Source organism: Nelumbo nucifera, chromosome 3 (assembly GCF_055504915.1).
Source record: "Nelumbo nucifera cultivar China Antique chromosome 3, China Antique-T2T, whole genome shotgun sequence".
Lineage (NCBI taxonomy): Eukaryota > Viridiplantae > Streptophyta > Magnoliopsida > Proteales > Nelumbonaceae > Nelumbo > Nelumbo nucifera.
In genome coordinates, this window is record NC_142651.1 from 16,033,598 (window position 1) to 16,049,464 (window position 15,867).

General features: G+C 35.6%; 1 protein-coding gene across 1 annotated transcript; it reads left to right on the forward strand.

The window, feature by feature from the left end:
* The first annotated feature begins 8,247 nt into the window (after positions 1 to 8,247).
* Positions 8,248 to 11,806, forward strand: LOC104598234 (Pentatricopeptide repeat (PPR) superfamily protein). The gene is made up of 2 exons (XM_010260182.3): positions 8,248 to 9,730; positions 9,860 to 11,806. The coding sequence occupies exon 2, from the start codon at positions 10,255 to 10,257 to the stop codon at positions 11,704 to 11,706; it is 1,452 nt and encodes a 483-aa protein (XP_010258484.1). The 5' UTR covers positions 8,248 to 9,730; positions 9,860 to 10,254; the 3' UTR covers positions 11,707 to 11,806.
* Positions 11,807 to 15,867: the final 4,061 nt, after the last annotated feature.

The window sequence follows — 15,867 nt, forward strand, 5'->3', positions numbered from 1 at the left end:
CTATAGAAATTGAAAAAACAAATTCAGAAAATAAAAATTGTAGAAAAAACACACAAAAAATATAGAAAAACACAGAAATTGTAAATAAATAACAAAGAATACAGGAAATTTTATAGATTATAGAAAATAGAAAAAATGTGAAAAACATTGGAAATTATAACAAAACACTGAAAATGCAAAAAAAAAAAAGAAAATTGAAAACTGAAAAATGCAAAATGCAAAAAAAAAACTCAAAAAATATAAAGATTGGATAAAAACAGAAATTGCAAATATACATAAAATGATAAAAATTCAAAAATTATATATTATAGAAAAAAGTAAAAAATGTAGAAACACAAATTTCAAAAATTACAAACAAACTAATAAAATCAAACAAAAATTAGACATTGCATCCTACAATTATTGCAACAAAAATTCAAAAAAAAATTCAGATAATCAAATAAAAATTTACAAAAATATCTTTTTGCATAAATTTGTAAAGACCTCGATGGGGATTTACATTCCAAATTCAAAAGAATACATTGCAAATGTTTCAAAGCATAAAAAATTTTTGAAATTTCTAATCGTCTTTGTTCTTTCAAATCTTCAAACCGATAGATCTTCAAACAGTAGATCTGTGTGGTGGCGACTTCAAATAGGAGAGAGAGAGAGAGAGAGAGAGAGAGTGAGTGGTATGGCGGCTATCTTCAAGATATGAGCAAGAGAGAAGGTGCTACGGTGATGGCAAGATTTCAGCAAGAGAGAGAGGGTGGTGTGGCGGCTACCTTCAAGATCTGAATGAGAGAAAATGTGTTATGGAGGTAGCAAGATCTAAGCAAGAGGGAGGGTGGGGCAATGGCTACCTTCACGATCAAAGCAAGAGAGGAGGTGTTGCGACGGTAAGATCTGAGTGAGAGAGAAGATGTTATGGCAGCGGCAAGATTTGAGCAAGAGAGAGGGTGGTGCAATGGCTACCTTCAAGATTTAAGCATGAGAGAAGGTGGTATGGTGACAAGATCTGAACGAGAGAGAAGGTGCTACGACGGAAGCAAGATTTGAGCAAGAGAGAGGGTGCAGTGCAATGGCCAGAAGATCTGACGAGAGAGGTAGAGCATAGAGAGAGAATTTTGGGAGAACAAATCTAGCCCTAACCTAAATAGCCCTTTTCCTCTAACTCGCCATCCAAGGGTAATTTGGTCATAAAAATTGTTATTCATGCTAACGTGGACACCTATGTTAAGAAACATTAACAATGCACTAATGGAAAGTAAAACTTAATGACTTGGGGTTCCCTGGATGTTTTAAAAAGTTGTGAGTTTAAGAGAAATGTTGAAAACTCATGGTGAGTTTTAAACAATTGCTAAAACCTCCCTTTAAGTTTCTGACCGTTGTTGAAACATCCCATGAAGTTTGATAATTGCAATTACCTCCCTTGAACTTTCTAACACATTTGCAAGTTGACCCCCTTTATTAGAATCCTCTAACAAGAGGCATGAAAAAATCCAAAATGCCCATGAAGTTATTTTTGACCAAAATGTTTATTTTCTAAATTTTATTTTCATATCAATCGCTACCCTGGATCCTTTCAAAAATTGATTTATTTTCCAAAATTTCCCTTCATATCAATTGCTTAAAGGTAAATCCACAACTTTAAATTTTCTTAGTTTCTTTGTTGTTCATAAAGTTTGTATTCTTTTTCTGAAAGCAACCTAAATAATAATTGCATGGGTATTTTGAGCATTTTTCGCGTCTCTTGTTAGAGGATTCTAATAGAGGGGATCTACTTGCAACTATGTTAGAAAGTTCATGGGAGGTGATTGCAATTACCAAAACTTCAACAACGATCAAAAATTTCAGGAGAGGCTTTAACAATTTATCCAAAAATAAAAAGCCATTGATTCATTCTCCTTGATTGGAGGAGCTCACTAACTTGCTGGTTAAAGAGTTGAGATTTAGGATCAAGTCTTGCCTTCACCCAAATGGGGGCTAGGATTTTGGGCATGGCTACCCCGAAAAAAACAATCCATGTTGGAAGGAGTATAATTTTTAAAATGTTAATAATAAGAAAAGCAGAACTAATCATAATGTTGTTAATGTTTTCAAGTGTATACACTTATACCTATGCCATTCTTTTTTTTTTTTATAAGTGTCTACACTTCTAGCTATACCACTTGATTCAATCAAGTCATTGTAGTCATTTGCACAATAAGGTAAGCTTTCATGATGCACATATACAAATAATTGCCTTCTTTACAAACTTTTGGTGTGACTCCATTTGGTGACTTCTGGCTCTTCTGTGTTGGATTTTAATCTCATTAGATATTAAATCTAATGGGGTTTGATTGATCAATTACATGAAAAACACACATGCATACATGTCTTGAAAAATAGTTTTTTTCTCTCACTAAAAAACCAGTTTTCAACTTGTCCCACATTAGAAAATTACTAAACTTGTTTTAAGTTTTTAAATAGAAGCTTATTTACACTCTTTAGAAATATAAGAGTAGAGTATGGAGGTTTGCAACTGTGCAACGTACGCACATGTGTGTGCATGCGGCGCAATGAAGCGCACTTTGCTTGCACTCTACATGGTCCGTATAAGGCAACTTTGACTTTTGGTGCAAGTTCACACCTGCATACATGTCTTGAAAAATAGTTTTTTCTCTCACTAAAAAACCAGTTTTCAACTTGTCCCACATTAGGAAATTACTAAACTTGTTTTAAGTTTTTAAATAGAAGCTTATTTACACTCTTTAGAAATATAAGAGTAGAGTATGGAGGTTTGCTACTGTGCAACGTATGTGTGTGCGTGCAGCACAATGAGGCACACTTTGCTCACACTCCGCATGGTCTGTATAAGGCAACTTTGACTTTTGGTGCAAGGTTGATTGTTGATGATTTCAATGGTCACGATCTGATTGGATGTAATCAAGAGGCACTGTTCAAAGTTAATAGTCATTAATTGTTAACTACCTTTTAATGGTCACAATTTAAAATTGTGACTATTTAAAGAGCCTTTTTTCTGAGCAAACATCTTCCTCATCTCCATGATTCTTCAAAAACTATTTAAGGAATGTGAATCAAGCAATTCGACATAGGTTTTCGAAAATCACTCGTCTCTCTCAGTTTGATCTACTACTGTCTCTCACAGAAGGTTTCTTCAGAGACTCTTCAACTTTATTGGTTGCAGATTCTCGCTCAAGGCTCTGTTATATCTTGGAAACAAATTTCCCTATAACCCAACAGCAAACTCAATAAAACTGAGTAAGGGCAAATAACATTCTAAAGATAGTGTCTTCAGACACACCTCAGAGCACTTCTCCTCCAAGTTTCTGTGACCCCAATTCCCAACATTTTGCTTAGCTAAGCCTCGATCCCAAGTGCACAATAAGGTAAGCTTTCATTATACACATATAATTGCCTTCTTTACATATTTTTGGTGTGACTCCATTTGGTGACTTCTCAACTCTTCTACTTAGCTAAGCCTCGATCCAAGTGGTCATTTGGGAGGTCACCTCTTCTCACTATCTTTCCAGAAGATAAGCATTGATTCTTAGGCCATGTTTGGAGGGGCTTAAAATAAGTGTTTATTGTGATTCAAAAGCCAAAACACTCGTGATATAGGCGCATATGGAAAGGCCCCAACTTAAGGTAAATCCATCTTGCTCATTACTGCTCTCTTGCTGTCAAGTGACCTTGTCAGAGGCCTCGTCTCAAGCCTGGTCTAACCCCCTCATATGCTTGACTAACTTGATCATTGGAGTCTCAGCCCTTGGGATAACACCCGGGGCCTCTGACGTGTTCTCTCTTGTTCTCAGGTTGGACACATCGGCCTCGGCCAAAGAAGCGAAGTTACCTCGTTGCCCTCGGCCCCATCCTTGGCAACAACAACTCTAAAAAAGAGTTTGGTGAAAAAGCAATAAGTAGGTTTTTTCCACCAAAAAAAAAGCCCATTAAAAAAAAAAGTTGATGGCAACTTCTGGCTTCTTGAGTTTTCAAGAATCACTTCTTATTTTTCATCCTAGGTTTACCATTTAAACCTTTTAATACTCAAAATGATTCCGTTTACTCTAAAACCCCCATCCCATCTTCTTCCTCACTTTTTCCTTTCCATTTGCACTTCTCATCACTTGTAGTGGCGACAAGTTACAACCAGGGTCAATTTTCATCCATTTTTTTCTTGTCTTTTTCCTAAAAAATTGATCGAATATTGATTTCCACCACTCCATTTCACCCCTTATATATTTTTTTTTTCTTTTATTGTTGTTTGCTTTGAATCAAAGGCCTCCAACGTGGTTTTTGTGATAAAAATGGCATTTATACACAATGGAGGGTAATATTGTTTTTATATTGACAAAAGCCCATTTTGAACTAAGTAATGTTGTCAAATAAGTGTTTTTTATTAGAAAAATCACCTTACCAAACAGATTTTAAGCGTTTTTTTAGAAGCACAAACTTGTCCTATTTTCACTTTTGGTATTTGATAAGAATATAAGGTTGCCTTATTGCTAAATACTAGCAGCTAAGTTGAATTTATACATTTTGGACCTATGAACTTGGATTGGAATCATTACCATTGATTTGTAAATGCCCAAGTTCTATAAAACCATTCATTTAATTCTTTCGTTTTCTATGCAACCAAATGTAGGCTTGTGTTACCGTCCAAGGTTAGAAGCCTTCTATTTTAAGTTAAGAGGCGAATTCAGGGCATGTTCTCTATAGATATTTTTATCTATACGGGTTAAAAAAGAAGGCACCCTATATCCTACAACCTACCTGCAATCCGGTGACCATCATGTCTTCAACCATCAGCTTGTATCTGATCATATATACAGAGTATAAATACATATAAAATATAAGATTTTGCACTCTACATATTTGTATTTGTATTCGTTCCAAACTGAGCCTAAGGCTGCATTTGGTTGTAGTGGAATTTTATTTGCGCTAGCACAAATGCATGGGAGTGCAAATGAAAAAAAATGCAAATTCTCGTTTAATTTTGTTTTGGGTTTTACTTTATTCTGCTTCATGTCTTAATTTACTTAATCTGTATTGCAATCAAACAAAATAAGCTTAATTTTAAAACAAAAATAGGTCAGAATTTACACTGACATCATTTGCATTAGCATAATTTTGCATCAGTGTAAATTCATTTGCATTGCAACCAAACACAGTCTTAGGGTTTTATTTAGAGAATCACATCATCACAAGAAGACATATGGCCCCGTTTGGCATGCCTTTTCGCATGGGCTGTTGGTTTTTTAGAAGCACAACAGCCTGTGTTTTGGTCTTTTCCCATTTGATTGGGAAAAGATTCAGTCACCTAAAGCCACAACCCCAGAAAGACATGAGAAGCCCATTTCGGGCTATTTTTGGGAAGCTCCAAATAGAGATTTTCGCCTTTTTTTTCAACTCGTATTCGTGTGGAAAGACACACCTTAATTAAAAGGTCTTCAAGCTACTAAGATCTTGATGCAAAAGTTTACATCGTCTTTTGATTGTTAGAGCTTCCAGAAGATCTTTCAAAAAAAGACTTGCCAAACGGCCCCTATAATCTATCATTATGGGGGTTTAAACCTCAATGTATAGAGTTGTAATAACCACAACAATGTGTGGTATTTGAAGAAAATCTGCAAGTCCCATAACCTAGAACTTGTTCCCCCTTTGAAACAAACAAAATTATCTAAAACAAAAAAGTGTTCATTTGGCATCATAACTTTGCTTCACACCAAGCAAGAGAGCAATCTAATATATTACTTTGTTGTTGCCTTTTACTTAACACTTCAGATTTTACATGCCATTTATCGAGTGATAATGTGTCAAATACACTCACATTTTGAACCATGGTTGACGGTTCCTTTGTTTGACATATGGTCACCCAATTTTCTCAAGGAGGAAAGAATTATGCTCCTCATTATTGGACATTGATTTTCTTCTACATGCTAAATGAGTGATTGGTGGAGATCTAAATGACATTGTATCAAACAGTGAATATGAAGGAAGCAGGAGTCACAGATACCAGCCTTCCTCTTACCTGAATCCAGTCGTTAACAATTTCAGTCTAGTGGATTAGGGCTGCAAGTTGGGCCAAGTTAGGTCGGGTTGAGTTCATCCCTAACCCTAACCCAATCCGGCTAACCCAACCCTAACCCTAATCCTAACTAAATTCCTTCAACTTTAACCCAACCCAACCCAAACCGAAGTCAATTTCGGGTTGGGTTGGGCCCAACCCAACCTTCTTCCCATCCCTTAAAACCTTATAAATTTTTCGATTTTAGATCTTAACTCAACTTTCACTACATATATTAATCATATGTTTCATTAGTATTTGTTTGTTGACGTTTTTTTTTTTGGTACACAATTTAGAAAAACAAGTGTTAGAAATAACCATAGTTTATTATGAGTTATGGCTTATGATAGATCTTTCTTAGATGGCAAACAACATAGAGGAGATGAAGAATAAAATTTTCAAAAAAACATAAAATAATATTATTAAGGTTTTAGTCTTTCTGATTACAATTAAGTGAAGTGATTATCTTAAAAGAAATACATGATACTATGTGGTGGGAGTCATACAAATATCATGCATATAAACAAATCAATGTATGTTATATATTAGATATAACATATATTTATATATGACATGTACTATAGAGTTGGATTCGAGTTGGGTCGGGTTGGCTAAGAGGTCAACCCTAACCCAACTTGAAATAAAGTCAGGTTCATGAATTTCAACCCTAACCCTAACCCGAACATCAAACCGACCCAACCCAACCCAATTTTTTTGGGTTAGGTTCGGGCCAACCCGGCCCAAGTTGCAGCCTTAAGTGGAATTAGCAAGTAGGGGTCCCTACTACACATGGTCATAGGCTAGCTTATGAAGTCTGTAAGGAGGGAATAGATTTGCACTATCAACTACCTACTCAAGGTCTGGGTGTAAATACTTTCAAGAATCTTATTTAATGATAATTTTTTATTTTTGATTTTGCTGACAAAAAATATACAAGCTTATGTTTTATTTCATTGTTCATGGCTTGACATTGACATGTTCATGGTTGTAGATAGAATGTTATCAATTTTGCCTGGGATGATCTTAAAACAAAATAGTCGCTGTTTATGCAAAATTAATAATCCAACTAAAAACCTTGCAATAATTAATAATTAGTATAAGTATGCATTTTAACAAATTACATAATCAACTTATTTGTAATAAATGTCGTGCAATAAAAAAAATGCACTTTTAAATAAAAAAGCCCAAAGACCATCGGTTGATGTTTTAATATTAACCATTTTATTATGGTTTGGTTGGGATTCTAATACAGTTTGGATCATTCTATTTGGGTTTAACCCAATTAGAAAGTTCAAATTGCATAAATAATAAATAACAACAATGCCACGTGTAAATTATATTCACAAGTTTTCGAACATAGGCCATCGAATTACAAGTTAAAAATTTGAAATAAACAACAACAATGTATCAAATATTTATATAGTTAAGAGTTATATGCTATGACTGAATGTTAAATGAATATTTATGTTGTAAATATTAATATTTCGGTTTCTGTTGTGATTTGGTTCCTGAAATTCAAAAATCAAATTGAACCAGAAAATTATAGTTCTCAGACCAAACCAGACCTCTTTTTAAAGTCAGACCAGACCAAACCACCAATTTCAATTTGGATTGGTGACCTAATTAAACAGCTAAGATGTAAAACCACAAGCTTTCACCCATGGTTGGGCCGGGCTTTAGCCTATCATGCCATGAAAAAGCCACAAAAAGCATTATACATACATACATATTAAATATGTGTCAGTTTTAAAATGCTTATATAATATAAGCATGGATTTTGATTCATAAAAATGATATCCAATCAGGTGATATTTATCAAATTTCACATGAGAGTTTTGATTGGTCAAAGCCATTTCGATCATGTCTTTCTGACAGCATAAATTTTCCTATAATATAAAATAAAAATCTATGATACCGAAAAAGCTTTGACCAATCAAAGCACTTAGTGAATTTTGATAAATATCACCTAATTGGTCACCCCCTTTATGGTAAAGATTGAATGGCTGTAAGTTTTATGTATCGTGTCTTTCCCATATCATAGTTGAATCCATTATTAAATTTTGAGAAAATTCCATTTTAGTACCATAAACTTTGGGGATAGTCTCAAGTACACTAATTATCAAAACTTTCAAAAAGTGTCAAGTTGGTTATATGATCACATATGCAACTTAAAATTTTTGAAAATATCAAAACTGTCCTTCAAAAGAATACTGTTCATTGTCTTCTACCTTAAGACTGAACCATTGAAATGTTTAAAATTCTGAACTAATGAAGAGTTGAAAACACCATTCATTGTCTTCTACCTTTTAACCTTTAAATGGTAGGCCAACCTCTAACCAGGGCGGGAAGGAGGGAGGGGGAAATGACGACAACTCTAACCAGAACAGGAGGGAGGGAGGGGGAACAGCGGCACCCCAGTACCCATTTGGGATCAATGCACATCCACACCAGTACCGGAAGAAGTTAAACTGCAGTGGGGTGGTCCAATCCCAACTCATTTCTTTCTTTTGCTCCTCCCAGCAAGGTTCATGCATAAGTCGAGTTCTTGGGTCAGACCCATCTGGGTTAGCTCTTCTGAAAAGATACTCCAACCTTGATTGAAATAAGAATAACCATGGCATGCCAAAATAAAATATATATAAATATGAAGTACCTCACAGGCCCACTCTCCGATCTCCCTTAGCCCAGAAAAAAATGTATAAGTACTAACGGAAGAACTTACCACAGACGCCTTCTTCCATGTGATCGGCCACTGCATTTGCCGTATCTAGATCACCAAGTTGTGTGCAAGCAGAGATTACTCCAACCATGGCAACCCTCGCTCTCCTTTACATTTGCTTCTCTCATCTTCTTATACATATCAATTGCTTCGTTAGAATACCCCCAACACGCCGAATTGCATGCCGGTATCTCATCAAATACTTGCTTGGCTTCAGTCACGTCCACTCGTTTTCCATAACCAACAATCATGGCTGTCCATGTCACGGAGTTCTTTTCTGGCATTTGATCAAACAGTTCTTTCGCAGCTTCCACATTGCCTACATTTGCATACCCCGCCACCATAGCTATCCAAGAAATGACGTTGCGTTCTAACATGACATCGAACAGCTGACGTGCATCGTCCATCCTACCGGTCTTGGAGTACCCGGAAATCATGGCCGTCCAAGTGACGACATCTCTTTTGGCCATTTGATTTAAAACACGTCTAGCATCTTCTGCAGCCCTGCATTTTGCATACATATCGAGAAAAGCAGTCTGCACAACTTTATTTCCGAAATGGTCGGACTCGACAATTGGAGTGTGTGTCTGTTTGCCTTCTTGGATTGCCTGAATGCGTGTGCAAGCGTTGAGCACCGGGGAGAAGGTGAATACAATGGGCGGGATGTCCATCCGGTGCATTCTAGTTTGCCTACTTGAACTGCCCGAATGCGCGCGCAAACGTTGAGCACCGAGGAGAAGGTGAATACAGTGGGCAGGATGTTTATTCGGTGCATTCTAGCATAGAGGGAGATGGATTGGTTAAATTGAGCATTGAGAGCATGGGAACGGATGATGGACGTCCAAAGGAATTGGTTTTCACAGTGGGGGATTTGATCGAATAATTTGAGAGGCATATCGGAGATTATTGCCGGGAAATTGGAGGACCTGCGTGGGGAGATGAATCAAGAATCGATTTTGGAGGTGATTATTAGTTAAAGATCAGATATCAATCATAAGAAAATTAGATGATAGATGAAGGGCATTTTTGTCCTTCTATATAATGCTTAACATTCGTTAAAATTTTCCCTTAAATTTTTATTTGTTGGCCAGCTCGAGCTCAACTACCCACGCGGCCACGCCTGTCCCATGAAGGCACGAAGACAAATCTCGAATTCCGAATCGTGCACCAACGTTTTCAGTTTAAAGTTCCGTCGTTTTGGGGGCGCGTTCTGTGGGGTAGATGTGAACTCGCCTATAACCAAAAGGAACGGGCTGAGGTGACTGCGAAACGATACCAAGTAACCAGAACTCAGAGCGGCAGTTTTATGTCAATACTTTACACAACTAGAGAGAAGAGGGAATACCGGAATAGCGAAACTGGGAGCATGCATGAAGAGAAGAATTAGCGCAAGCAATTATAATGAAGAACAATAACCCAAGGGGGCCGAGATTTAAATATTTCGAAATACCTCCCCTCACCTGTTCGACAGATATCCTCAAAGAAGATGCTTTTGCGACTGAAATTAAACTTGGTCAGTTCCCTACCGCCAACGGTCCATGCTCTTCGGTTTCAGTATTTCCTATTCTCATACTTTTCCATAGAGCCACCTTCCCTAGCTCCACATTTGCACAAGATATGCAACATTGTTTCCAATGGCATTGGCAGTCTAGATGACTTGGAAGCGAGTCTTGATAAGTTGGCTGTTCCGATCAGTTCGGGCCTTGTGACACAGATCATAGATTCCTGCAAAAAAGAAGCACCTAGCAGAAGGTTATTTAGATTTTTCTCCTGGTCTCAGAAGAACCTGAGGTGTAATTTGGAGGACGAGGCTTTTAACCATGCAATACGGGTGGTTGCTGAAAAGAGAGACCTTATAGCAATGAATTTATTGATTTCAGAGCTACGAAAGGAGTGTCGGAAGATGGATACGGAAACTTTTAGCCTTGTTGCCGAAACCTTCGTAAAACTGGGGAGAGAAGATGAAGCCTTAGGGCTTTTCAAGAACTTGGAGAAATTCAAGTGCACACGAGATAAAGTCACCGTAAATTCCATTGTTAATGCCCTTTGTGCCAAAGGACATGCCAGGAAGGCTGAAGGGGTTGTTTGGCACCATAAAAGTAAGATTATTGGCATAGAGTCTTGTATTTACAAAAATCTTCTTCATGGGTGGTGCATCCATGGAAATGTGAAAGAAGCTCGTAGAATTCTCATCAATATGAGGTTATTAGGAGTTCTTCCGGATCTGTTCTGTTATAATACACTCCTTAGGTGTCTTTGCGAGAGAAACCTTAAATTCAATCCTTCAGCACTTGTTCCTGAAGCTTCCAACTTGATGATGGAAATGAGGTCTAATGGGGTTCCACCGAACTCAATTAGCTTCAATATTTTGCTCTCTTGTTTGGGCAGGACAAGAAGAGTAAAAGAAGCTCATCGGATCCTCTACTCAATGAAGAAATCAGGTTGTCCCCCTGATTGGATGAGCTATTATCTTGTGGTGCGAGTTCTTTATTTGACAGGGAGATTTGGTAGAGGGAACTTGATTGTGGATGAAATGATTGAGGAGGGGCTGATGCCAGAACCAAGGCTTTACTATGATTTAATTGGTGTCCTCTGTGGAGTTGAGAGGGTTAATCATGCTCTCAATCTATTTGAGCGAATGAAGAAAAACTCTGTGGGTGATTATGGTCCAGTATATGATCTGTTGATACCCAAGCTTTGTAGCTTGGGAGAGTTTGAAAAGGGTAGACAGCTATGGGATGAGGCACTAGAGAAGGGTGTCATTCTTCAGTGCTCAAGTAATGTGTTGGATCCATCAATCACAAAGGTGGTTAAGCAAACAAATAAGATGAGAGAAGTAAATCTGAATGACCTGAAGGAATATAAACCACCAAAAAGTGTTAAAGGAACAATGAAGAAGAATATGGAGAAAAACAAGAAAAATGCTTCTGGGACGTAATTTGAACATTTGTCTCAGATATACAATTCCAGCTTAACTGTAGAGTTCCGTATTTGTATGTACAAGGATACTTTATGCATAACTTATTATCATTTCTCAACCTCATTTTACTATTTGATATCCAAGGACCATCATTATGTTCTTAAACCTGCAACCCACTCAGTTCCCTTGACTTACCTTTATTTCCTTCCATCTTACTGCTTTATTCCTGGCACCTTCATAAATCATGTTCATGGTTTTATTGTGTAGACAAACTGACAACTAGACCTTCTTATATCTTCATTGATGGTTAGGAACATATTTTTTCTAACCAAATTGGTGTAAGCATTAATGTGTGTGACTTCGGCATTTGACAACATTAATTTGTAAATCGACACAACTCAAACCTCACAGATTGCCTTGCATCTTTTGATGATAACACTTGCTCAAATTTATATTTAGCACAAATCTATTATGACCTGTGCTTGGTATTGGAATAAAGCCACATGTCTTTATGTCCTCATGTTCTGTTCTTGGTTCAACATTTTATTTCATCTCAGTGTGCAGGTTTTTTTGAATGCCTTTGCTTATTGGCGAGTAATTTTCCCAGTCATTTTACTTAAATTGGTAGAGCATTTTGGCAAATGAAGTGGGATCTAGTACTCCACTCTCAAGATGATGGTGATTCAAATCCACCAAAATCTTTAAAGCGTATTTATATTACTATACATGTAAAATGCTTGTCCACAGAAGCCCTATCCATGTCTCCATGAATAATATCTAATGAATCGTAAAGACCTTCCAGACTGAAAATTATGACAAAAGCTTGTTACATATTTTACTATTATGCACATTTTTTGGACTTAAGGTGGTATAATAGTTGCATGGAGTCAGATACCATGCAATGACAGAGACTATCCAGGTTTTTTGTTATTTTTATTTTTTATTTTTCATTTTATGTGAAGCTTATTCATGTTTCATGTCATTTATAGGTTAATCATGGTGGGAAGGTATCATTATTTTATTTTGGGAATTAGACATTTGGGAATTCATGGTGCTAACTGCTAACCCAAATCTGCTTAATGTTTCTGAGTCCCCCCCCCCCCTCCCCCATGTGTACAGTTCTCCTCCTGAACAGATGGAGAAATGATTCTGCTGTTACCACACGAAAAACAGTTCTATCCAAGATTTTATCATATATTAGAACTAGGTTGCTCCCAAGGCTCCGGGTTGTTTGCTGTTCAAATGCATGTGCATGGGAATGCAAATGGGTTCAGTCTAAATTCTGGTTTACTTTTGCTTCAGATTTGGCCTTTCTTGTTTGTTTGTGAGAATTAAAATGATGTATTCCACTTTATCTGCAAGAGGAAGAAGGTTATTTGTTTAGGAGTAGTATGACAGGAAGCAAAATGATGTGGTCCCCATTTTATACGAGACAATTGAAGTAGGAACTAGGAAGAAGGTGGTGCAAATTTTGCATCAATTTTTTAGATGCAAAATTTGCACTGTCAAGTGCCAATAAGTGCTACTCTATACTACTTTAAAAAGTAATAATGACCCTAAGAATATTTCTGGAATTTTCTGAGGATAATATTTACCCCTCTATATTTAAATTTAATGATAAAAAATGAGGGCAAATAGGGTAATGGGTTCTTAATATTAAATGAGTTGAAAAGAGGTAATTTAAAGATATTCAATGCATTCAATCCTCTCCCATTAAATCCAACATTTAAGTTATTAACTTGCATTCATGTTCATTGAATCATATATTTAAGTCATTTTTATTTATTCTCATCATTAAGTTCTATTAATTAAATCCATACTTAATAAATTAATAATTCCAATAACATAAAAGTTTATACCTTTAAAATCTACCTAGCAAAAATAGTGTTTTCATCTAAGTGATGGTAAGAAATTAAATCATTTTGGGTCAAATGGGTTAATCCATGCTGCCATGATTAAATAATAAAAGTAAAAAATAGATAAAATAAAAAAAAAGAAATTAAAAAAATTGGGAACATTTTTAACATACATATTAAACAATAATAAGTATGTTAAATAAGAAATATTTTTATTAATGATGAAAATGGAATGTAAAATTTAAAACCAATTGAAAATAAAAATATTTTCCTATTCTCTCTCGTTAAATCCTATATTTAAAATATATTTTTCTCATCATTAAATTCTTGTAATTAAATCCATAATATTAATTTTAATAGTATAGAAATAAATATTTTGAAAAGTAATTTGAAAACAAAATCATTTTTCTTCCCTCTCGGTGGCGGGCAAGCAATTTGACCATTTGGAATCAAATGGATTAATAAATAATGCCATAATTAAATAATAAAAATTAAAATAAATAGCTATGAAATGTAAAAAGTATTTTTATTAATGATGAAAATGGAAAGCCAATTTCAAAATCTACCTAGAAATTAAATGATTTCATAGACAAATAATAAAACTTTTAATAATAGAAAATACAAAGAATCACAAAAATAAAAAAAAAGATAAAAGAAAATTTTGGCTACATATCTAATGTTATATATTTATAAAAAATAAAATATTGGATACATCTCTAATATTGTACATTCATTATATTGAACAAAAATAATTTTATCAATGATGAAAATGTAATACAAAATTTAATGTCAACCTAGAAATCAAACAATTTTTATTTTTAGATGGTGGGTTAGTGGTTTGAGTAATATGATATTATAGACAAACAAAATTTCAAGTGTGATAAGTAAAAAAAAAATTATATAATGTAAATGAAATATATAATTTGAAGTAAAAATTATAGTCAAATCTGGTTGTACATTTAAAATTAGGTTGCAGGTTGGTCCAGAAACCAACCAAACTCTGAAAACTGACTCTACATTTCAAATTGTAAAAACCCTCGCCGTGTCATTAGAGGCTTATGTGGTTGTTGCCAACATGGGACTCTTATTCCATGTTGGACACAGCAGAAAGCCTATATCGAAAATAGGTTTTCAGTTTCTCTCCCACTCCTTTTATCTCTCAATCTCCCTCCCTTCTCTCTCTCGCTCTCACAGTCATCTCTTGATCTCCCGCTCTCTCTGCTTTGGTCTGTAGCCAAATCAAAACATCTCTCTATTACTCCCTCAATCTTTTTCATTCTTCTCCCTCACTCTTCCTCTTGGTCAAAATCCCATTCTCCCTCAATCTCTATCGTTCTCCAATTGGTGTAAATTTCATAGCCAAGAGTTTCTTGTGAATTTTATCAAATTGGTGTAATAATTTTTGAAACATATGTTGGTCTTATGTTCTTTTATATGATCTGATTAATACAATATATGTGTAAGAAAATAAGAAAAAAAATGAGAGAGAGAGAGACTGAAGGAGAACGATAGAAATTAATCGACCAAGGAGAATGAGAGAGATTGAGGGAGAACGACAGGTAGAGAGAGAGAGAATGAGAGAAATTAATATAGAGAATGTAAATACATAAACCAAAAACCATTTTTATTTATTTTCAAATCACATAGGGGATGTTTGGAACCGTGGTCGTTTTTCAAAAAACGGTGCCACGTTAGATCCATATAGGCGTTTCAACAAATACCCATGTATCTCATTGTTTGGTTCAGCCAATTATTAAAAAATCAGGCATGCCTCTAACATCGGGACCCATTTCATGCATCAATGAACCGTTTCCCCCAACGGTTGATTGATGTGTATCCTATGGTGCTTTCCTGTCAGCACATACATAAAAAACGGTGATGAAAAATCACTTTACCAAATAGCATAGTGTTGCTCACTGCCTACGTGGCAGAAGCATTTTTTTGTGAAAAACGGGTCTCAGAAGCATGGACGTTTTTTCTTGAAAATCGGTCCCAAAAAGCACCTACGCTTTCAAACACCATGATAGTTGTTGAGCAGATAAAGCTGACTATGAGAGAGAGAGAGAGAGAGACTAAAAACCTTATTTTTATTTTCCAATCACCCAGCATTAAAGGGCAATTTCAGTATAAGCTTTTTATTATGTCCAATATGGATTAAGAGTCCCATGTTGGCAATAGCCACATAACCCTCTGATGACATGGCGAGTGCTTTTATAACTTAAAATGTAGAGCCATTTGTTAGAGTTTTGTTGGTTTATGGATCAAATTGTAACCAAATTTTAAATGTATAGCTGGCTCCAACTATAATTTCACTTAATTTAAA

Excerpts from the sequence above, each read along its gene's own strand:
- LOC104598234 (XM_010260182.3), top strand. The coding sequence starts at position 10,255 with ATGCTTTTGCGACTGAAATTAAACTTGGTCAGTTCCCTACCGCCAACG.